The sequence below is a fragment of the Armigeres subalbatus genome, chromosome 1 (genome assembly GCF_024139115.2).
Source record: "Armigeres subalbatus isolate Guangzhou_Male chromosome 1, GZ_Asu_2, whole genome shotgun sequence".
In the NCBI taxonomy this organism is placed as follows: Eukaryota; Metazoa; Arthropoda; class Insecta; order Diptera; family Culicidae; genus Armigeres; species Armigeres subalbatus.
In genome coordinates, this window is record NC_085139.1 from 151931277 (window position 1) to 151956901 (window position 25625).

General features: G+C 42.8%; 1 protein-coding gene across 2 annotated transcripts in view; it reads left to right on the forward strand.

The window, feature by feature from the left end:
* Positions 1-19295, forward strand: part of LOC134205289 (transcription elongation factor SPT6) — a 31410-nt gene extending 12115 nt beyond the window's left edge. For both annotated transcript variants that reach the window (XM_062680413.1, XM_062680414.1), the window contains exons 8-10: positions 25-158; positions 7939-8303; positions 19025-19295. In XM_062680413.1, coding sequence (XP_062536397.1) covers positions 25-158; positions 7939-8303; positions 19025-19235 — 710 coding nt within the window. In that variant the 3' untranslated portion in view covers positions 19236-19295. The remainder of the gene's footprint in view (positions 1-24; positions 159-7938; positions 8304-19024) is intronic.
* The last annotated feature ends 6330 nt before the right edge of the window (positions 19296-25625 follow it).

Below are 25625 nucleotides of genomic sequence, written 5' to 3' on the forward strand. Positions count from 1 at the left end.
ATAACATAATACCTCGATCAACAGGCGATACAATCACAAAACTAGCTCAAAACATGCCAACGCACATGCTGAATTCGTTATCTCAGGCGACAAGCCACACACCGCGGTATGACTACACTCCCGGTGATTTTGGAAGTACCAGCAACTATGTGACAACAGTAAGTTTCATTTATTGGTTTCATAATGCCCTTTTCTGTTATACCTACCTAAGTCAGGGCGAACGCCGATTCTGAATAACCGAACAAAAAAAGATCTGGGTCGAGTCAATATGATGGCGTTAGAGCGGTTTGTCCCTCATTTCGCGGTAAACCATTTCCCAGTCCGAGGCAAAACGTGATATTTTGGCTTCTTTAACCCTTCCCATGGTAGCTGTAGAGCTCCACCAAATTTTGCAGCTTCCAACTTTCATCAAATTGTTTCAACAACAAAAAGAATTATTTAACACATCTTTATGGTCGCATTGGATAGCTTATATAATCAAGTTTTCGTAAAAATAACGAAACTATTGAAACAATCATGTAACTATTGATTTACAATCATTTTTTTTTCTTTTTGTACTAATTTTTGTTCTACAATTTTCTCAAAATCTTTGAGATATGTCGTGGGAAGGAACGGGTTAAGGTGAATCGCGTTGAATAGTTTTGTAATTCTACATAGGGACGATCCATTAATTACGTAACGCAAAAATTGGACATTTTCAACCCCCCTCCCCCCTATGTCACACTTTTTGTATGAAGCATCTAGAAATTTTTGTATGGATCGTCACGCTTCACTCAGGCTGCAGGGACTACATCCAAGCACTTGACGACCTCTCCCCAGGTCAGTGGATCTTGACAGTGGGCTCTTTAAAATATCTATAAAAGCTTCATGGACAAGGGCAAGCAGGCTTTACCAAAGCGACCGCTAAAAGCGCACTTGCTCAATCCCAACCCTCCGAGCGCCTTTTCCCCAAGTAGGCACGGCTCACAACAGCGTCTGTGCCCCGGTTCTATGACACTAACCCGAACGTCACTGCCCCGAATGTCACTACCCCGAACGTCAGTACCCCGAAAGGTCACTACCCCGAATATTCCACTATCCCGAATGACCACAACCCCGCATACCCCACTACCCTGAAAGACCATGACCCCGAAAATCATATACATATACCCGGTAAAAATCGTTTACTCATTAATGGGTACTTTTTCTCTGCTATCTCTTTCTCTCTGCTGAAAAATTCACCCATTTTGGAAGAATAAGTGGATTTACTCATTTAAATGAGTAGATCCACTTATTCTCCCAAAATGGGTAAATGTTTCAGCAGAAGCTGAAGATAACAAAGAAAAGTACCCATTAATGAGTAAACGTCATTCTCCGTGTATTACGCTCAGGTAGGAAGGGAGGAAATGTATAGACCGGTCATCGGACCGGATAGTCTGCATACCGTATCGAACGACAACGGCCAACGATGCATAAACTTTGCAGACTCCCGCGGAATGGTAGTCCGAAGCAATTTCTTCCCCCGTAAGAATATTCACAAGGCCACATGGAAATCACCTAATCAAGTAACGGAAAACCAAATCGACCACGTTCTAATCGACGGTAAATTCTTCTCCGACATCACGAACGTACGCACTTACCGCAGTGCGAATATTGAATCAAACCACTACCTCGTCGAAGCATGTCTGCGCTCAAAACCCTCGATGGTGATCAACACGCGTCGGAGTCGTTCGCCGCGGCTTAACATTGGGCGGCTACAAGACGGTAGACTAGCCCAAGACTACGCGCAGCAGCTGGAAGTGGCACTCCCAACGGAAGAGCAGCTAGGCGCAGCATCTCTTGAAGATGGCTGGAGAGATATTCGAACCGTTCACGTAAGGGCCACGTGCCACAGCCCGATATGTGTAAGGACATAAACGGGAACCTTCTTACGAACGAGCGTGAGGTGATCCAAAGGTGGCGGCAGCACTACGAAGAGCACCTGAATGGCGATATGGCAGACAACGGTGGCGGTATGGTAATGAACCTAGGAGCACGCGCGCAGGACATGCGACTTCTGGCTCCGAATCTCCAGGAAATCCAGGAGGAGATCGGCCGGCTGAAAAACAACAAAGCCCCTGGAGTTGACCAACTACCAGGAGAGCTGTTTAAACACGGTGGTGAAGCACTGGCTAGAGCGCTGCATTGGGTGATTACCAAGGTTTGGGAGGATGAGGTTCTGCCGCAGGAGTGGATGGAAGGTGTCGTGTGTCCCATCTACAAAAAGGGCGATAAGCTGGATTGTAGCAGCTACCGCGCAATCACATTGCTGAACACCGCCACCACAAGGTACTCTTCCAAATTTTATGCCACCGACTAACACCAATTGCAAGAGAGTTCGTGGGACAGTACCAGGCGGGATTTATGGGTGAACACACTACCACAGACCAGGTGTTCGCCATACGTCAGGTATTGCAGAAATGCCGCGAATACAACGTGCCCACACATCATCTATTTATCGACTTCAAAGCCGCATATGATACAATCGACCTGTTATAGCAGCTAATGCACGAAAACGGATTTCCGGATAAACTGATACGGTTGATCAAGGCGACGACGGATCGGGTGATGTGCGTAGTTCGAGTTTCAAGGGCATTCTCGAGTCCCTTCGAAACCCGTAGAGGGTTACGGCAAGGTGATGGTCTTTCGTGTCTGCTATTCAACATCGCTTTGAAGGGAGTAATACGAAGGGCAGGGATTGACACGAGTGGTACGATTTTCACGAAGTCCGTCCAGTTATTTGGTTTCGCCGACGACATTGATATCATGGCACGTAACTTTGAGAGGATGGAGGAAGCCAGACTGAAAAGCGAAGCTAAACGGATTGGACTAGTCATCAACACGTCGAAGACGAAGTACATGATAGGAAGAGGCTCAAGAGAGGTCAATGTGAGCCACCCACCACGAGTTTCTATCGGTGGTGACGAAATCGAGGTGGTTGAAGAATTCGTGTACTTGGGCTCACTGGTGACCGCCGATAACGATACCAGCAGAGAAATTCGGAGACGCATAGTGGCTGGAAATCGTACGTACTTTGGACTCCGCAAGACGCTTCGATCGGAGCCGCCGTACCAAACTGACTATCTACAAAACGCTTATAAGACCGGTAGTTCTCTACGGACACGAGACCTGGACGATGCTCGTGGAGGACCAACGCGCACTGGGAGTTTTCGAAAGGAAAGTGTTGCGTACCATCTATGGTGGGTTGCAGATGGCGGACGGTACGTGGAGGAGGCGAATGAACCACGAGTTGCATCAGCTGTTGGGAGAACCATCCATCGTTCACACCGCGAAAATCGGAAGACTGCGGTGGGCCGGGCACGTAGCCAGAATGTCGGACAGTAATCCGGTGAAAATGGTTCTCGACAACGATCCGACAGGTACAATAAGGCGAGTCGCGCAGCAGGTAAGGTGGATCGATCAGGTGGAGGACGACTTGCGGACCCTCCGCAGACTGCGTGGTTGGCGAAGTGCAGCCATGAACCGAGCTGAATGGAGAAGTCTTTTATGTGCAGCACAGGCCACTCCGGCCTTAGTCTGATGATAAATAAATATTACGCAATAATTTTAATTATTCTTGCGAATGCCAGAGACCTGGCTTCACGACCTTCACGAGAAATTTGTGAAAATGTGATGTGACTTTCAGTATAAGCAATTATTTCTTTTTCTTTAATATATGTACTGTGTATAGAACGGAAATAAATATCTTTAGCAACAAATAATGTTAATGCGCTAAATACAATAAACGCACTTACCCGGGACAAGGCGAGAGAGTAAATTACTTTTTTCTTTCAAATTATGCACTTGCCCGGAATAAGATCGGAGAGTAGTGGGCCAAACGTGTTGTGTTGTGTTTGGCCCATAAGTGTCACCTTCTTGTAAAGCGTGCTTGCCCAGAATAATGCGAGGAAGTGAATGCCTCCTTCTTTTAAAGCTCGCATCTGCCCGGAAAAAGGAAGGAGAATGAATGACACCTTTTTTGAAAGCACGCGCTTGCCTGGAATAATGTGAAAGAGTGAATTTCTCCTTCTTTTAAAGCACGCATCTACCCGGGATAAAATGGGAGAGTAAATGACACCCTTTAAAACGATTGTATGTCATACCCCAGAAACCCATTGCCCAGAAAGTGATTCCCCAGAAATTAATTCCCCTGAATGCACTACTCCTCAGAAAACCATTCCCCAGAATACCACAATCCCCAGAAAGACATTCCCCAGAATGCCCCTATCCCCCGAAAGACATTTCCCAGAATGCCTCCATCCCCCGAAAGACATTCCCCAGAATGTCCTAATCCCCAGAATACTATACCCCAGAATGCACCATTTCCTAGCTTAGACTAAATACTTCGTAATTGCTTCATCCCGGGCAAATGCGTACTTTTGAAGAATGAGTCATCTACTCTTTTGCTTCATCCCGGGCAAATGCGTACTTTGAAAAAAAGGATTCATTTACTCTTCTGCCTTTTTTCCTGGCAAATGCATACTTGTGAAGAAGTAGTTATCTACTCGTTTGCCTTTTTCCGGGCAAACGCATACTTTTAAAGAAGAAGTCATCTGCTCTTTTGCATTATCCCGGGCAAATGCGTACTTTTAAAGAAGGAGTCATCTCCTTTTTTGCATTATCCCGGGCAAATGCGTACTTTAAAACAATGAGTGATTTCTCGCTTAACTTTTCAAAAGGGCCTAAGTAACATTTTTTTCATGAATTAATTTGAATAGCGCAATCAACAGAACAACATAAAAGCTTTTGATTTCAGTAATCAAATTAATTCATAAAAAAGTTATAGGTCACTGAAAAATTAAACAGATTTACTCTTTACCTTTTCCGGGCAAATGCATACTTTTGAAGAAGTAGTTATCTACTCGTTTGCCTTTTCCGGGCAAACGCATACTTTTAAAGAAGAGTCATCTACTCTTTTGTATTCTTCCAGAGTAAATACATACTTCTAAAAATGGAAATCATATATTCTTACGACCCATTGCATTTCATACTCTTTGCAACGATTATGCCAAATGGTCATTATGCCAAACGGCTTTATGCCAAATGGCATTATGCCATATGGGCTTCCCCAATATGAACAACAGAGTATAATGGATTATATGCTCCTTCGTATTGTATGTGACCCCTAACAAACATATCAAATGGGCTCCATTCCGGGCAAATGCGTGCTTTAAAATAAGGCAGCATGTCGTTTTGCCTTATTCCGGGCAAATGCGTACTTCAATATAAGTATTTTTGCATAGAAATATAGTATCTAGTATTTTTAATTTATAGAAATGACAGCGAAAAACATAGTTTCTTAGACTGATACCTTTTTCTGGGGAACAGGTCATTCTGGGTTTTTGGTTTCTGGGGAATGGATCATTCGGGTTTTTTTTCTGGGGAATGGATCATTCTGGGGATTTCTTTTCGGGAAATGGTGCATTCTGGGGAATATCATTCTGGAGAATTGGTCGTTCTGGGAAATGGAATTCTGGGAAATACCATTCTGGGGAACTGATTCTGGGGATTGGTATTCTGGGCATTGACATACAACCTGTAAAACACGTGCTTGCCCAGAATAAAAAGGCCCGCATAGGATACGTTTGCGATGCGTTTGGCACATTGCCCATGGGAAAACTGTCAAACGCAACGCAAACGAATCCTATGTGCGGGGCTCTTAATGCGAAACAGTGAACGCGTCCTCCTTTTAAAGCACGCATTTGCCCGAACTAATGCGAAAGAGTTAATGACACCTTCTTTTAAAGCATCCGCTTCTTCGAAATAATGCTTCCTTCTTTAAAAGCACGCATATGCCCGGAATAAAGGGGGGGAAGTAAGTGACACCTTCTTATAAAGCACGTACTTGCGGAATAATGCGAAAAAGTGAATGCCTCCTTCTTTAAAGCACGCATTTGCCCGGAATAACGTGGAAGAGTAAATAACTTCATTTAAAGCACGCATTTGGGCGGGATGAGGCGAAAAAGTAAATATTCCCGAGCAGGAGATATTGGCTAAATAATACCTAATTCTGTTATTGATACCATACTCTGTTATGAACTAGCCCTGCATAGAAGGTAAAATACCAAAGGAATAATACCAAAAACTAATATGCACAATACTTGAGCCATAACATACTCAGCTATCAAATTGAATGTCAATACCAAATACATAATTAATTATTATTCGTTTGGTATTGAAATACCTGAGCATGTTATGCCTCAAGTATTCTGCATATAAGTTTTTGGTATTATTTTTTTGGTATTTTACCTCACATGGAAGGCTAGTTCATACCAATTTCTGTTATCGAGGTCGTCGCTTCTGCTCGTGTTTCCTTTTTTTAAACAACGCGATAGCCCGGAATAAGACGGGGGAGTAAATAACTCATACTTTAATTATTTTGAATATGTTATTTTTGACTGATTAGTTTCTATTTTTAGCTTCATTATTGAAACGAAATCTAATGAAGTAATAAAGTGAGTACATGTTTTTTTAATTTTTGACAAATTCTGGGTAATGGTCTTTCGGGGTAGTGACCATTCGGGGTAACGGGTTATTCGGGGAAATAGCCTTTCGGGGTATAGGCGTTCGGGTTAGTGACATTTGGGGCAGTATCACAGAATCATGTGCCCCATGTACTCATGTACTCTTCTTGTACCTGCCGGGTCGGAAGCGAACACCATCTTTGCAAGGTTGCTGTCCGGCAGTCCATCATCTTGTCTTAGGCCCCGGCGGAATTCGAATGAATTTAAGTGTTTGTCCGAAATCTTCACATAGTTTTGCACTCCATCCGCCGTTGCTTTGATCAGTCTAGTCCTAGGAAAGTTGTTCTCGTCCATAATTTTGCGTGTCTCTACGCGGTCTGTTTCGTTTCCCAGATTCTTACTATCAGTTTGTACAGACAATCCGGAGTTAATCCTGACCCAAATTTCTCAGAGCGAACTCCGCTGAGGTTTAATTCATCTTTGGATTTTATCATTGTGGATTGTTGACAAGTTTACTCCATCCTAGTGATGATTTCTGATGAAGTGGAGTTAATTTGTTACCACCTCCAGCCAAGGATGTTATCGATCATTTAGTAATCTGCCTTCTATCATTTAGTAGTTTGTCAATAACTCATTCCAGAGGCTAAATTTCAAATTGTGTTGTATGGTGGACTTTTGGTGCGAAGGTTTTTCGACAACTCTCTTCAACAGGTCGATGTTCGATTTCCTCTGCTAAAGGAGTTACGGTGCTAGTTGCTATACTTATACTAAATGATAACAAAATATGCAATCATTTAGTCTACGTTACTGTTACTAACGCTATAGCTCCGTTATTAGTGAAATTCAAACAGCGAACTGTCAGGCAGAGTTGTAGATAAACCTTTGCACTAGAAGTCCACCATACGGCACATTTTAAAATTTAGCCTCTGGAAAGAGTTTTTAAAAAACTATTAAATGATCGAAGGTAGATTACTAAGGGTCTGTCTCATTTGGATAATTAAACTGAAATTAAACTTAAAGTGACATTTCAATAATTATCGAATAACCCTACTCATGAGCAAGATTACTGACAGATATCGAATCATTTTGCATCGATGTCTTATTGGAATTGCTTGGTAGCACCAGCCATTCTTATGACCGGGATATTTGCTTATTTTCGAACTGTCACTTTTAAGTTTAATTCTCCAAATGAGACAGACCCTAAATGATCGATAACATCCTTGCCTCCAGCACAGTGCAAACGGTGTCTTTTTTGCGATAACTGTGAATGGGATATGGGGTAACCATGCTTAGCACGAAAGTGTTTTCCACGGGAAAATACCTTTTTTATGGCTTTCCTTACATGAAATTAAGATTCAGTTCTTCACTTGGCTAAGTTTGTTTGGATAAGAATTGGATTTATCCGTGTGTTTCAGGGAGCAATAACTTATTTATATCCGATTTTTTCTCTTTTTAGCCGTATACACCTAGTGGTCAAACGCCGTACATGACCCCTTATCATCAGACGCCGCACTCTTCTCAAACGCCCAGATATGGCGTGTCTACTCCTTCGCAACAGTCCAACGGATCTTTCGTTCATCCTGGATCAGTTGGAATGCCATCGAGGCAAGGCAATCGGAGTGGACACAACGATCGCTCTGGCAGCTCCCCGTTCAATAATACTGGATCAGTGTCACCGTACTCCAACGAGAGTTCAAATTTTGGCCGATTAGCTTCTATGCAGCAGGAGAAACGGAATTGGGAAACGGCGACAGATTCGTGGATGTCGAAAGGACGAGGAGGAAATCATTCCCGAGATGGCGGCAGAAATACACCCAGAGGGTAAGTTGACTGTTCAAGAACATCCATAAATAACGTTGCGTCTTTATAACATGGCACAATGGTCGGGCTCGGGCGATTTTGAGTCTTGTTTTATTTTATTGATTTTATTATAAAGTTATTAAACTACACCCAGGTTTTTTTTTACACGGTTGGAATTCATTATTTTTTCGGTTAACCTGAACTTTTACAGCTTTTTAAATACCCCCTGAATTTTCTTTAATTTTTTTTGTGAATTTTTTGGTGGGGTTAACTCATTTCTTCATTGTCACTGAAGGTCTTAAACGACCAAAACCAAACCGTGTAAAAAAAAACCTGGGTGTATATTTTCCCTCGGATATGTGATCTTGCTGCGATGGGTGGGATTACCCCATTAGCACTGAGATGGCAACCAAAGACATATACTGTCGTGGTGGTATCACATGTTGACTATTTTGTTTGCCGCGTTACAAATCTGGTATTACGCATGTGATCCAACGGACATCGTGTTCTGGAGCCTTGAAATGTAATGCAGTCAGGCAGAGGCCTTTTTCATTCTTGATAATGGGGCGAGTTTTCTTCTTTTTGGCAATACTTTTCTGATACGTTCCCAACAACGTCAAATCTAGCTTGGAGAGACATATATTAGTAGAAAATAAGATAAAATTTATTGACTGTGTACGGGTTATTCTTCAGATTTCTGGGAATAAAAACGGACTGTATATTAAAAAAGATTCGAAACGTGTTTTATTCTTCGCGTCGGTCCACAAACTCATTCAGTACACCGTCAAAAAAATAATAATTGAAAAACAATAAAGTATAGGGTTACCAATTTAAGGATATACATTCCAAGTGACCGTTTACACCTGAACATTCTCCCTCGCCTTGCAGTTTCCGTAGAAACTCAATCCTCGATTGGAAGCAACGACAGTTTGGCAGTTGTCCTCTTGAAAGAACCGCTCGACGTCCGTACAGTTACCACTCTGGTAACCTTATCTGCTCCAGTATGTATCTGATCCACTCTACCCAACTTCCACTGCAGAGGCGGGAGATTATCCTCCCGTAATACGACCAGATCTCCGATCTTTAACTCCTTATGATGACGATTGTGCTTCGGACGTTGCTGTAACTCTTGCAGATAGTCGGATGACCATCTTTTCCAGAAGGTATCTTTTATCCGTTGAATTTCCTGATACTTCGACAATGTATTTAGTTTTAGATGCTCCAGCGACGGCTCCGGAATTGCAGTCAAATCACGACCTATCAGAAGATGAGCTGGACTGATAGCCTTGAGATCGCTGGGATCAGACGACGTTGGTACGAGTGGCCTTGAGTTTAAGATGGCTTCAATCTGAATTATGAGAGTGTTCCATTGGTCGTATGTGTACTTCGATTCGCCAACTACTCGTCTGATGTGGTGTTTCGCAGACTTTACTCCTGCTTCCCATACGCCGCCGAATTCAGGGGAACGAGCAGGAATGAATTTCCAATTAATTTCCAGCGGCAGGCAATAGTTTCTGACCGCGTCGATTGTAGCTTCATTCCGGAACAACTGATACAGTTTGTGAAGCTCAGAATTGGCACCTCTAAAGTTAGTACCATTGTCTGACAGAATTGTGGTGGGTACTCCTCTTCTTGAAACGAAACGCTTCAGGACGTTGATGAATGCTTGACTGGAGAGATCAACCGCCAACTCCATATGAATAGCCTTAGATGATAAACACACAAACAGTGCTATGTATCCCTTCATGATGGTCGGCTTACGTGGATTGCCAGTCTTGATACAGAATGGTCCTGCATAGTCAACTCCGACTCGTGAAAAAACATCAGCTCGAGTAACGCGATAAGAAGGAAGATCGCCCATGAATCGTGAAAGCTTGGAAGGATTAGCCCTGAAGCAACGTACGCATTTCCTCAAATGTTGTTGTACTCGATTCCGACCATCAAGTATCCAAAATCTTTGGCGAAGAAGAGATAACAACCCATTTGCACCAATGTGCAGATACCTATGATGTAGGTCGTCAATGATCATTCTCGTCACTGGTGATTTGAAGGTAGAATAGCAGGATGGCGTTGTTCAAATGTAAGATTAGCGTGTTTGATCCGCCCTCCAACTCTCAGGATACCGGATTCCAATGTAGGGTTGAGATTCCGCAGCTTACCGACGTATTTATGTTTAGGTTCGCCGGTTAGATGAAATTTCTCGATTTGGTTTATTTCTTCTGGAAAGCATGATGCCTGAACCGCCTTCACTATCAAATCCAACCTCACCTGATATTCTTCAACAGTAGGGAACGTTTGATGATCGTTGGCAATGCGAATTTTCCTTGTCTTTCTGATGAATCGAGCCACAAATGCCATGACTCGTCGCAAACGATTGAATGAACTAAACCTTGTAAGAACATGTAGCTCCTGCGGCCTTTCGTATGCGACACAAACAAGTTTCTTTATATCTGGAATTTCAATCACTTCTGTCGTTTCAAATTCGATGTATGGTGAATTTCTTATGTCGTTTTGCTTTTTGAGGTGTAGCGACACTGTTTAGTGCAGCATTTTGCACGGCAAAAACGAACGTTTTGAGTGCAGTTAGGTTTGTTTGTTATGGATACCTGTTGGATACCATAAAAGAAAACAATAACAACGGGAGAAACTTGACAACAAACTACAATACACGGCACAATCTGATTTTTTCTGGTGCTACACTGCTGCTTGTTTCAGTGGAAGAAAAATGCTACACTTGTGTAGCACGAAAATCAAAAACGAACATTTTCGGTTCAAAGTGTATCACGAGTGTATCTACACCACAAAAACGAAAACGACATTAGAAAAGTAGGCCCATGCCACCAAACGTTACTATTCTTCAAATCTTCAGGGTAAACACCGCGCGACAGCATATCAGCCGGATTCGATTTTGATTCGACGTACTTGCGTTCAAATTCCGTAGTTGACCGGTTGATTTCCGCAACACGATTAGACACAAAAGTGTTAAGGTCGTGGGGGGATTTATGTAGCCAGCATAATACGATGGTGGAATCCGTCCATGAAACCACCTTGTCGAAATTCAGCTTCAGCGCCGAAATAACAACAGTAATCAATCGAGTCATCAACAAAAATCCGCATAACTCGAAACGTGGGATCGTTTGCTTCGGAGCAACTCTTGATTTGCTTGTCAGCAGATGAAGTTCGGCGTTACCATCAGGGAGAATTGACCTTATATATACACACGCCCCGTATGCAGAGAAAGATGCATCCGAAAAGGCAGCTCGATACTAACACGGTTTGCTGAGAGAACGCATCGGCTAATTTTCAGTCCCTCTGATCTTTTCAAACTGGCCAAATACTTCATCCAGGAATTGATTTGGTCGGGAGGAACTTCTTCGTCCCAAGCAACTCCCAACCTCCACAAATCACGAATTAACAGTTTGCAAAGTACGATAGATGGTGCCAACAGACCCAGTGGATCAAAAGTTTTCGAAACTTCGGAAAGAATATGGCGTTTTGTAATTACAGCCTGCTCCACAACAGGGTTAATCCGGAAACAGAATTCATCTGTTTGAGGATTCCATAATAATCCCAGTGTCTGATTACATCGTTTGCTCCACAGATTTCTAATGACGTTCGTTTTTCTTGTAGTTCATCCGGAATCGCTTGCAAAAACTCCTCAGAGTTGGAACACCATTTATGTAGATGGAATCCACCACGCTTCAGTAGATGCACTAGCTGATCCGCTGCCGTTTTGATAAAGTCTATCGTGTCACCACCGGTCAATGTATCGTCAATGTAGAAATCATGCAGAATAATTTCGGCGGCTATGGGAAACTGATTGCCTTCATCCTGTACGAGTTGCTGCAAAAGGGGCAGATGCCGTTCCGTATGTTACTGTGGTCAATTCAAATGTGCGAACCGGCTTTGTTGATTGCTGACGATGAAAAACCCGCAAAAATTTAGTATCATCTGCTGACATTGTAATTTGCCTGTACATCTTAGGGATATCACAAGTAAACACGTACTGGTGAATCCGGAATCGCATCGTGATGTCTAATAGCGAATCCTGAACGATCGGACCTGTCATCAACACGTCGTTCAGTGAGAGTCCCGAAGAAGATTTCGCTGACGCATCAAACACTGTGCGTAACTTCGTTGATGATGACGTCGGCTTGAAAACCGCATGGTGCGGCAAGAAGCAGTTTGGTTTACTGCTTGCCTCTGGTTCAAATATCTCTCGGCAATGATTGAGTCCAATGTACTCGTCGATGAAACAATCGTATTCGCCTTTCAATCTTTCGTTACTGTTCAACCGCTTTTCTAACTGCTGGAATCGATGTAGCGCATGTTGTCTCGTTTCACCAAGCTTGCTTACGTTTTCACGAAACGGGAGTCTGACCACATACCTTCCAGATGAATCTCTTGTTGTAGTCTGAGCATAATGCTGCTCACACAATTCCTCCTCAGGTGACAACTTAGCAGCCATTGGTACATCCTCAAGAGACCAAAACCGTTGAACCAGCTCGTCCAGTCGACTTTCCGTTGCGATTGAAACCGTGTTGCAATGTTGTGGTTGTATACATGACGAGCGACCATTGATTGGTCCAGCAACAACCCATCCAAAAAATGTTTCCTGGAGGATTTTACGCCCGGGCCCCAGTTCGACACGGTTGGTCATTATGATACTGTAGAAAAGCTCGGAACCAATCAAAAGATCGATTCGTTGAGGCTTATAGAATTCCGGATCTGCCAGACGAATGTGATCGGGAATCGCTATTTCCGAAGTGTTGAGTTTCTGAGCCGGAAGTATGCCTGTGATCCTCGGCACAACTAACCATTCGATGGTGGTACGGTAACTTGTAGATCTAGATTGAAGCACCACCGTCACTTGGTGCTTGATTTGGGTCTCCTTGCCGTTGACTCCGACTAAGCTGGTTGCACACTTCTCGCGTTGAATCCCAAGGAGTGCTGCCATTGCTTCTGTAATAAGATGGAGTTGTGAACCGGAGTCAAGTAGAATACGACACAGCTTTGCGTTGCCATGTTCGTCAAGAATATTCACAACCGCAGTAGACAACAGCACATCCTTGTATCCTTTCGTAGCAGTTTCGCAATTAAGGGTTACCACGTTGCTCATTGTTGGCACAACATTATCGTTTTCGACAGGTTTCACTGTATCTGTACCAGTGTTATCATTCGGTTTTGTCGAATCGATATGGAGAACTGTATGATGCCGCTTGTTACACTCACGGCAAGAATGCTTAGACGAACATTTTACCGTGAGGTGCCCTTTTCTCAGACAGTTATAACAAACACCAGCTTTCTTGGCTCTGGCGTTTCTTTCACTGGGTGAAAGCTTCAGGAATTCGTCGCATTGGTGATTGGGATGTTCTTTCCCACAAAACACGCACTTGGTTTCGGAGATCGTTAAAGCGCATGGAAAAGATTTCGAAAATGGCGTCTTGGATGATAGAGTAGGTATGGTCTTCTGCTTTGCCTTTGTATTGGCCAGAAGCCTCCACTCGTTCTAGAACTGTTGCGTGCTTCTCCAGGAACTCAATTGTCTTCTTGTATGTCGGAATGACACCGTGTCTATTGCTAGCTTCCCACAGTTTCTTCGTCTCGTAGTCTAGCTTAGATGCAAGAACATTCACCAATACGACGTCTGAGAGGCCTAGTACATCGTACCCGTGGTATCTGAGCGATTCAACGTGTCTTTTACACTCCTCGATCAACTCCCTTAGTTGTCTTCCGCTCTCCTGTGTCATAGGTTTTAGCTGCAACAACTTACTGGCATGAATATCCACCACCTTTCGCTTGTCTTCATATCGCTGCACTAAAAAGTCCCAAGCTGCATCGTAGTTGTTATCGTTGATGAATTGTTGGTTGATGGCACCAGCTGCTTCTCCAACCAGACACTTATCCAGATGATATAATTTCGTAGCATCGTCTTCCGTGGCACATTTATTCATGATGTCCGTGAACATGGACTTGAACCTAAACCAGTGTTCAGGCTTTCCTTCAAACGTTGGAAGGGGGGTATGAGGCAGAATCGATTGCTGTACTCGGATCGGTTGAGGGACACCGGATATAGTGTGTAAGGCAGTAGAGTGTTGTACATTTTTCTGCTCCTTCAGAAGCCTGCACACCACAGCCCTTACCTCGGTGAAAAGGTTCTTGAATTCGACGTAATCTTGTTCCTCCTCCTCCTGCTTTGTAGGATCAGCCGCGCACAGCTTGGTTTGACAATCATTCATTTCGTGATATGCCGCATCAATCGTCCTTATGTATGTTTCCAGCACAAACTCGTCCACCGGAACCTGTTCGTCATCCGCGTTTTGAAGACTCGATTTGATGCGAGCAACTTTTGAGGTTATGAAAGTTCGTTGTCGCTGTAAAGCTGCTAATGTTTCCGCCATCTTCTTTTTGCGTTCACGTTCTGCTTTGGCTGCCTTCTGCTGCGCAACCGGCACTAGAGCAGGAATTTTCGATGCTCTCCTAGTTGAAATTGGCATTTAACCGCGCGCGAGAACCAGTACGACACATCCGTGATCGAATGGACCAAAATGTACGAGTTATTCTTCAGATTTCTGGGAATAAAAACGGACTGTATATTAAAAAAGATTCGAAACGTGTTTTATTCTTCGCGTCGGTCCACAAACTCATTCAGTACACCGTCAAAAAAATAATAAGTAAAAAACAATAAAGTATAGGGTTACCAATTTAAGGATATACATTGCAAATGACCGTTTACACCTTTACATCAATAAACTTGGCAATAAACCGAAACTTGATCCTGGATCCTAGTTGTCAGGTTTGCGTATAACTTGATAAGTGAGGATCAGATAGTTTTTTTTTACAATTTGCCAATCACATTTACATATAAATATTTTGTCTTACATACTAAACTTGTTAGTTTAAAGGCTAAAGCATGTATTTCGCTTCAGGGTACAAACACATAACAATGCGATCGGTATATTATTGATTTACAATGACTCAACAAAACAAGTTTTGAAGGATTCAATCCAAGATTTTTTTTTTCTGATTGCTCAATTGAGCTCAGAATTGCAAAAAGGGTAGTTGGCTTGTCACAGAACAATTTCACAGAACATTGTACGATGATTAAATGAACTTTTATATAGTTTTCGGCTGATTCGATTCGATCAATAAATCCAAAAATACACAATCCAGCTCCTAATACATCAGCCAAAAGCTGAGGAAAAAATACATTGGAGTCGCTTTACACGTTTCTACGCAACTGTTTTGAATTTGGGTTTTTTTACGCGGATCAGGGGCACGTGAAAACTGCAAACAATCGATTAAGTCTTGTTTTACACGGAATTAACGCTGTTTTGTTACGCGAATGTTGGGATTTACAGCGGGGGAATGTTTGCATTTGCCGTTTCATCAAACATTCTAGGGTAGGATGAGGCAAGATGGGTCGCCTAAGGTCAACCCTGAATGTCTCAAAACAGAAACATTTTAATTCAACTTTTCAATTTGGATATATAAAAATAGCTCATAATCTGTAAGCCAGGGTCATGAAATAACAAAAATTCTATTTTTCTGTCAATCAAAAAATGCCAGGGTAAACCAAAATGCAATTTTATCGTCAAATCGAGTAACAATAAGGTAGAACCAAATTATTCCTCCTACAAAGTCATAATCTACATATTAAAATGTATTCGCTCAAAACGAGCGATTGGTCATTTAAATTTCGGATTATGCATCCTCGTCATCATTTCTTTAACGTACGGAAAGTAAAAAAGAATCGGGATTTAAATTGAAAATAAAGTAATATTCACGTCTGTTGAACCACATTAGTAATCGGAAAGCTAATGTCAATCAGCAACCCTTATTTTATCTCTGTTGAGGTTAAATGAGAATATTCAGTCAGACATATTTTGTTAATTTACTTTTATTTTACATGTCGTTTATTTTGCATTACTCGTGTTGGGCTTGTGCGCTTTGAGCGGCACACGGTCGCTTCCCAGTCAACATAAAATCGTACAAGGTGCAATTGGCACTTTGATGTTGCATGTAGAAGAAGAAGCAGAAAGATGATAATAGAAAAAATCTCCACGGAAAGATATACGGAGAAGTTTTAAATCTTCTTCCTAAAGCAATTTAATTAAAAACGGTAATCAGTACGGGGTTGGACTTTTCTTATACTGTGTTTTAAGTGTAATATTAGAAAATAAAATTTCGAATAGAAATATTGTATTTATTATACAGTAAAAGAAAAGTCCAACCCCGTACTGCTAACCGTTTTTAATAGAATTGCTTTTAGAATTTTTGAAAAAAGTTTTACAAACTTCTCCGTATGGTTTCCCGTGGAGATTTTTTCGATTATCATCTTTCTGCTTCTTCTTCTTCGTGCAACATCAAAGCGCCAATACAATATGCTATATTGGAGAATACATGTACATGTTGCATGGAGAAGTACCTCTATCGCCTTCACTTCAGCATTCTATACGACACCATATACGCTCATGTGTTGACTGGGTTTGATAGGGGGCCTGCTTATACACACATGCAGCTTTTCGTAGAGGTTTAACAGAGCCCACTGTCAAACTCCACCACATTCTAGGTAGGCTCCCTAACTCGCATTGGCCATGGGAAGGCGTCGTCAAGCCCTTGGATATAGTTAATGCTCGAAGTCCCTGATATATGGGAAAAATTGGAAAATTACCAATTTTTATAGACGATCGGCGATAGTATCGAGTCAATACTCAATTATTGACGTTATCGTGTTTTGAAACATCGGTTATCGTATCGATAACTTCAACCCGATATTTGTTCCTCCCCTCGGATAAGCTATCTTGCCACGATAAGTATTAAGTGGGCTTACGCATTAGCACTGATATCTCGAGCAAATCGATAACATGTTTTGATGTTGTGAAATCGCCGAATATGATTACTCTATTTGATATCTTTTTAGTCGTTTTAACGGTTAAAATAACAAAATCAACAGCAAAACGAGATCAAAATATGTAATCAGTCATGATGATTCATATTTGAAAACAACATATGATTTCAATTTGATATCAGTATCAAAACATGTTTTCTATATGCTTTGCTATTGACTTTGCACGGGATGGATACCAAAGACATATCATGTCGTGATGATATCACATGTTGACTATTTTTGTTTAGGGTCTGTCTCATTTGGAGAATTAAACTTAAAAGTGGCAGGTCAAAAATTAGAAAATCGGCCATAAGAATGGCTGGTGCTACCCAGCAATTCCAATAAGACATCGATGGAAAATGATTCGATATTTGTCTTGCTCTGCGAGCAGGGTTATTCGATAATTATCGAAATATCACTTTTAAGTCTAATTTCAGTTTAATTCTCCAAATGAGACAGACCCTTAGTGCCGCGTCACATGTAATCGGGCATTGGTGCACTGATTTTACGCATGTGATCCAACGGACATCGTGTCTTGGAGCTTTGAATGGTAGTGCAGACAAGTAGAGGCCTTTTCATCAGTGATGATGATGTGAGATCTCTCCTTTTAAGCAATATTTTTCTGAGGCGTTCCCTGATGATGATGAGTCGTAGCTTAAATCTAGCTAGGTAGGAATTAATCTGTAGAACATATGATCAAGTTTTTCGACATTAGGATTTACTGAGTAGAAGTTTTAACAAAACTAGGAACGTGTCATCTTTTTATTTTGTTATGCTTCACTTTGAAGAGCACTTGCATTAGCTTCATTCTCATGACGCCCCACTCTAGTGTATATTGTTATGCCAGTTGTGATTTTTTCTAGCATTGTGACCAGAAAATTATTTTATCTCGTAGGGTAAAGTGCCCTATAGTGGACCCCCAACCAATAGTGGACCCTCAAGCCATTTTTGCATTATTACAGCACAATATAAACATTTTGCTATGAAATTCCATCGGGAGAACCTACCTTACAGTCCTATGATTTGATTACATGCATTGGATATGCTATGGAAAGTAAACTTAAATGATGTTTCACAATTCTATAAAAAATAAACACGAGAGTGTCCATTATAGGAATATTTGGGGGGGTCCATAATAGGGAAGAAGAACGTCCCGAAACAGAACATAAAAATCAAATGAAGTGTCGACTATAGGGAAGCAAATTCTTATTATGGACCCCCAGGGGGTCTACTATAGGGCGAATTCAGTCAGACTTTAAAATGTTAATTTCAACGAATAACGTCGTGTATTTGAGTGTTTTATGTATGTATCGTGAAGAGGAGATGCATAACTTGGTATTAGATGTCAAATAGAATTAATATGTTGAAAATTTCTACTCCTTATGACAAAAAGAGCAACATTTCGCTACTAGGGGGTCCACTATTGGGTATTTTTCCCTAGGTATCTCTGCTGCTGGTAATTCAATTCGTTAACAATCACACATGACAATAGTTGGTCAGAATAGCTGTCAAACTGATGCAGTGCTGTTCGTTTATCAAGCAAACATTGGACTGTTATGAATTTATGGGCAGTACATTTTCATGTACATACCTACGTCGATAAAAGAAAATAATTTAGAAACGTGAATCGATGTTTTTAAGGTCGTCAATGACAGAAAAAATCGAACGGGATGAAGTTTTGAATACAAAGGGGTTTTTTTATGAATGACGTGTAAAATGATTGCCTTGTTGTAGTAAGACGTACCCCTTTCCCCTTTATCTGAATTTATCTCGTCCGTTCCCCACAACCATTTCTTGGAAGTGCAGGATGGGCCAAAGTTGATCATATTTTAACTAATATTATTCTTTCTAGCGGAGCCCAATTCGGCCGAGGAGATTTTAGGCCTCGTAACAGATTCAGCAACGAGTCCTCTGACTCTTCAAATGCGCAGCATAACAAAGGTAACTATGCGGCAGCAAGCCCTCGGATTATGCCCAACGCTTCGCAAAAGGCCAACAACTCTCCACCGCAAGGAGGTACTTTAGCGAGTCTGGGTGATTCTACACCATTGTGGGATGAATAAGCACCGCCTAATTACAATGTATTACAGAATACATAAAAATATATAAGACAAGCATAATAATTTTCGTGGTCATTGATTTTTATATTCTTTTTCTGGAGCGCTATTTGGATGACATTTCTTGCAAAAAATCTCGAAAACAAAAAAAAATCCGAAAAAAACTGATAAGAAAATTATTTTGAGCTTTTTAGTGGAATGTCTTCACTTGTCATAATGCCACCACTTAAGTGGTGGAATTCAATGGGATTGTACAAACTCGTCTTATGACAAGCGAAAAAAACTGTTTTGTAGACTATTGCACTGCCTCCACTCGCATAACAGCCCCATTTGACTGTTCATCACTTTTATTTGTTTATTTATGGTGTACATCAACAGATTGTTTGTAATCCTACCTAGATTTTTTAAAGTTTTATATGGAAAATGAGATTTGAAACTTCAATGGCCATTATCTCAGTACGCGAGAAAACAGCATGGGACTGATATGCGAGTGGGGGCAGTGCAGTCATTTACTAAAGTGGTACAACATTATTGGTCATTTTTATAGGAGACGTTTTTTTTCTCAAATAGGTAGCTCGAATAATAAATTCAAATTTTAAATTTCTTTTTGTCTCAATTGTACCAACACGTTATGTGTAATGTAGTTGAAGATAGCTGTATATTTCTAATATATCCCTTTACCAGAAAGTCAATGACAAAACGAGAACTCGTAGAATCGGACCTAACTTCAGCAAAAAAAAAAACAATCAGATTTCATCGGTCTTTAAACATGAACTGACTTTAATTTCACTTCTGTTCTACATCTCTTTTTTCAAATTTTTCAAAAATTCCCCTTATCACTTTGGACATCCAATTATTCCACTACGGCATCAAATATCGAAGTTTCATGCATCTAAAGGACATTTGGGACCAAAAACAAAATTTCGATTTTTTTCGAAATTCGATGTATCCCTATACGGGGAGATTTGCATCCCCCAGGACACTAAAATAATCAAAATTTCATTTTTTTCAAAAGTTCCCCTTGTCACTTAGGACATCCAATTATTGCACTACGGCATCAAATATCGAAGTTTTATGCATCTAAAGGACATTTGGGACCAAAAACAAAACTTCGATTTTTTTCGAAATTTGATGTATCCCTATACGGGGAGATTTGCATCCCCCAGGACACTAAAATCATCAAAATTTCGTCACTTTGGACATCCAATTATTGCACTACGGCATCAAATATCGAAGTTTCATGCATCTAAAGGACATTTGGGACCAAAAACAAAATTTCGATTTTTTTCGAAATTTGATGTATCCCTATACGGGGAGATTTGCATCCCCCAGGACACTAAAATCATCAAAATTTCATTTTTTTCAAAAATTCCCCTTGTCACTTTGGACATCTAATTATTGCACTACGGCATCAAATATCGAAGTTTCATGCATCTAAAGGACATTTGGGACCAAAAACAAAATTTCGATTTTTTTTCGAAATTTGATGTATCCCTATACAGGGAGATTTGCATCCCCCAGGACACTAAAATCATCAAAATTTCATTTTTTTCAAAAATTCCCCTTGTCACTTTGGACATCTAATTATTGCACTACGGCATCAAATATCGAAGTTTCATGCATCTAAAGGACATTTGGGACCAAAAACAAAATTTCGATTTTTTTCGAAATTTGATGTATCCCTATACGGGGAGATTTGCATCCCCCAGGACACTAAAATCATCAAAATTTCATTTTTTTCAAAAATTCCCCTTGTCACTTTGGACATCTAATTATTGCACTACGGCATCAAATATCGAAGTTTCATGCATCTAAAGGACATTTGGGACCAAAAACAAAATTTCGATTTTTTTCGAAATTTGATGTATCCCTATACGGGGAGATTTGCATCCCCCAGGACACTAAAATCATCAAAATTTCATTTTTTTCAAAAATTCCCCTTGTCACTTAGGACATCCAATTATTGCACTACGGCATCAAATATCGAAGTTTCATGCATCTAAAGGACATTTGGGACCAAAAACAAAATTTCGATTTTTTTTCGAAATTTGATGTATCCCCATAAGGGGAGATTTTTTTTTGTGGTTTAAAATTCAGTTTATTTTGTCAAATTCATGTTAGTTTTTATAATGTTGTTTCGAATTCAAAAATCTACAGTTAGTTCAAACTCTAAAGCGTTTACATCAATTCTCCCATTATAAAGATTAACGTAGCAGATGTAATTAATTAGAAGTTTTAGAATTTGTACACGAGATGCTCTTCGTATGCCTGGCAAAGCGGGCTTCGCGAGGTCTTCAAACGAAAGTCGTCTCCATCCATCCGTTACTTCCGCCAGCTTCTGCTGCAGGACCGTCCATGCCGGGCCGACACGAGCACAGGAAGAAAACTTGTGTTGAAGTGTTTCTGGGGTAGCCACAGTGCTGGCAGTTCTCGTCAGCTGCTAATTGCATCACGTGTAACAGTTGCGGTGTAGCGGTGCTCAATTTTCCCGTTCACGAAAAGATAGAGTTGTGTACGTTGTGCTGATGATAGCTCTTTCATGCGTATATTGCGCCACGCGCGTGGCCAGCCAACTGCCGGACTGTTGCGTTCCACCTTTGGTAGCTCAGTTTGCAGTACGAAATGCTGGTGGATTTGATCGGCGGAGGGGTTTTGTAAGATTTGGCGAGGAATGTGGGATAAGTTTGAAAGGATTGATTTGATGTCGGGATTGTCTATTGGAGTTGCTGGGCGAGGATTTGCGTGGAGAATAAATGATTTATAGTGAGGAATGGAATCGATCTCTGTTATGTGTCTATTTATTGCAAGACTCTTTGCTTTCAGTGCTGGGACTTGTAAGCCTAAGCCACCGTGGTCCTTCTTCCGAACAAGTTGCATAATGGGAACGCGGGCGACTATTCCTCTCCATAGGAAAGATCCCATCGTCGATGTGATTTTTGCTGTATGCACGCCAAGCGGAGGCAGCACCGAAGAGAGGTACCACAATTTCGACGTGCCGAACGTATTCAGCGTGATTACCTTCTGGTGCAGTGTAAGCTTACGCAAGGATTGTAGCCACATTTGTTGCGCAAACTTTCCCACCATCGCGTTCCAATTCATCGATGTCATCAAGCGTATTGAGTTTGCGAAGGAAATACCCAAAATTTTGACTACATGAGTAGTTTGTAGCCACTGGGTTTTCAAACATATTCCCTTCTGCAAAACCCAACATTTACCGCAACTGTTTTGCGCAAATTCAGTCTCGCGCCGGCGGCAAGACCAAATGACGAAAAACTTCCCTCATCGCCTCGATCTGCCACGGTGACGTTACGATGACGCTGATGTCGTCGGCGTAGGCAACGAGCAGATCATCCCCACACACTTGCTCAAGCCTACACACCAGTGGATGGAGATAGAGCACGAACAGATGCATGGACAACGGGTCGCCTTGCCGCACCGACCGTGTGATCTCAAACGATCGAGAGAGGTGCCCATTGATAAGCAGCCGGGATGTGGACCGACTGGCTATGTTCGAGAGAAGAGAGATGAGTTCCTCGTTGAACCCGAGTGACCGCATGGTTTCGAAAAGGAACGAGTGCCGCACCCGATCGAAGGCGTTCTCCAGATCGAAGCTGATGAGCTTACCAGCGCGACGGTGATGACGGAGACTGGCGATCCGATCTTTCAAAGCGAGAGTGGCCTGGAAGATGTTTCATGTTTCGCTCTGCGTTTGAGCATTTCTGCCCGTTGCTTAGCACGCGGTGGGCCTGCATTATGCGTTCAGTCCTGTTTTTCTGGATGCGGGAGAGCAATTTATAATCGCTGTTGAGCAGCGATATGGGCCGGTACGCTCGCGCTGTGTTGTCGCCTCCCTTCTTCTTCACTAACACGATGACGCCCTCCAGGAAGGCATGGGGGAGATTTCCGTTGAGTGCTTCATTCATAAGCATGTTCAACTCACGGTGGATGACATCGAACATCCGGAGATAAAATTCTCGTGGGATCCTGTCGGCCCTCGGGATCGTTTGGGTGCGCTCGCCCTGATAGCAGCCAGAATTTCTGCTGTTTGTATCTCCTCCATGCACGCTTCTGTTCAGTGGATCGTTCGGTGGGATAACACGTTCGCAAGCAAAATCGCCCCGTTGATCGCATTGCCGTCGTTTTCTGCTGTTTCTTCTGAGTACAGGCTCGAGAAAACCAAACAGATTTGCCTCGATCGCTTGAGGCTCGACGATGATTTCGTCTTCTCCCGTCTGTAGCTGCGAGATCGTTGTTTTCTTCCGTCGTCTTTCCCCAGCTGGAAGATCGACATTGGCTCGCCGGCCACGTGCGTCTCGTTGATGCGCATAAACATGTGGGAGAAATTACGCTGCAGTTGATGGTGGTGATCATTTGTGGCTGCTGATAATAGCCGTCGTACGCTAGCCGTAGTTGCGCATAGAGGTGCTGATGCGTATCGTGGAACTCCTCGTAGACGACACGAGATTTCCACTTGAAAAATGATTTGATTTTTGGCTTAGCGTACGACAGCCACCATTGCATACACGACGCGTAGTTTCTGCGCTGACGAGTCCAATATTGCCACTTATACTGAAACTCGGCAACGTTTTCTTCGGTAAGAAGATGCGGTCGAAGGGCCCAGAAACCGCGCCCGGGCTCGTGTCCCAGTGGGGGAAGACAAAGTCTGAGCGTTAGCGCCTTGTGATCCGTGAAACAGCAGACGTGCGTGTAGGCCGACTGCAGTTTGTCGCGAAGACCACGGCTGACATAGATCCGATCGAGTCGAGATCGCGCGTTTCGACAGACATAGGTAAAACCTGCATCACGTGGACACAACTTCTCCCATACATCATGTAGCTGCAGCTGCTGTACAGCTGTTTTGAGGGACGGACGGAGGTGCTCGCTGGACGAATCGCACGCCCGCAGCTCGCAATTGAAATCGCCAGCTACGATGACGTTCTCGGTGTGGTGGCGGAGATAATAGGCAAGCGTGCCATTGAAGAACTCCTCTCTAGCAGCGCGTTGAGCAGTGCCGGAGGGAGCGTAGACGTTGCAAATCGTTGTGTCGTGCACTCGCAGCGCGATTAGTCGGCTGTCCAGGCTCTTCTCCACGTGAGTGACATGGATGTGCTCCTTCACCGCAACAGCTGTGCCTCTCCTCGTGTGGTCCACATTCGCGAAAACGACAAAGCCAGGCAAGGAAAGCTGTTCGTTCTCGACTTCCTGCAGACACACGATATCGAGGTTTTGGCTGCTTATGAAGGTTCGGAGTGCGTTCAGTTTTGTGGGGTTCGTGATCGTGCCGATGTTGATGGATGCGAGATTGTAAGACGTTAGAGCCATTTATGGAAGAAAGTCCACATCCTGCTCGTCGTCACCGTCGTTGCATCGCTGTTTCTTGCCGGGCGGGCGTCCTCGGCTTCGGCTGCTTCTCGTCGATGTGGATGAATCGTCCGTGTCGTTGCCGGCGGTTCGGTCTTTCGTTCGCAACGCGTTTGCTGGCTTTTTGAATATGTCAACCAAGACCACTTCAGCGGTCTGTGGTTGTGTGCGCAACGACGACGATGTGCTGCGCGCGATTTGTGTTTGCAGCGGGTTGGGAGACACCGTTCGTGCAATGGGCGCAGTCGGCTGGCTTGTAGTTGGGTTTATTGACCCAGATGGTTCGGTCTGACTCCGAGGTGTGGCAGATCGAGGAACGCCTCCAGCGATGCTGGGAGTGGAGCGACAGAACGCTGACCGACCGGTTTGGCGCTCGGGTGTTTTGCACCGTTCGCCTTCTTCGGTGGTTGTCGTAGCCCAGTTTACTTCGCCACGTTTGCATAGCTCTTCTGGACTAGCAGCTTTTTGTTCTGGACACACGATATGCCAGTATGCGCTTACTCTTTGCAGTATTTACAAGAGACGAACTGCCCCTTATAAACAATGTAGGTCTGCTGTCCATCGATCGTTACCCACGAATCGATGTTTCGATGGACCAGCATTCGGGCCGACCAAATGCCGAGCGGTATCCCACCGAACTCGAACCCTTCTCCCCATGTTAGCTCTCGCAGCGAAAACACTTCACCGAACGCACTCAAGAATTCCACGATTTTTTCTTCGGGGACGTTTTCTGGCAGGTCGTGGACTTTAACCTCTACACATCCATCTTCCATGGTGATGCGAAGCTTGTATTTTTTCCCCGCGTGCTCCACTTCATGCTTCTCGTCATGTTCTTGCACTATTCGTTGTGCGAGCGCCAGGTTGTCAACCTTGACGAACGCACATTGTTCACCTCTGTGGCACTGTAGTCTCAACACTTCTTCTTTCTTCAGGCCGAGTACCGTGCGGCAAAAGCCGTGAACCTTTTCGAATGACGGCTTCACAGGGAAACTCGAATAGTCAATACGAAAAGTATTTTCTCGCCTCATCGCGGAT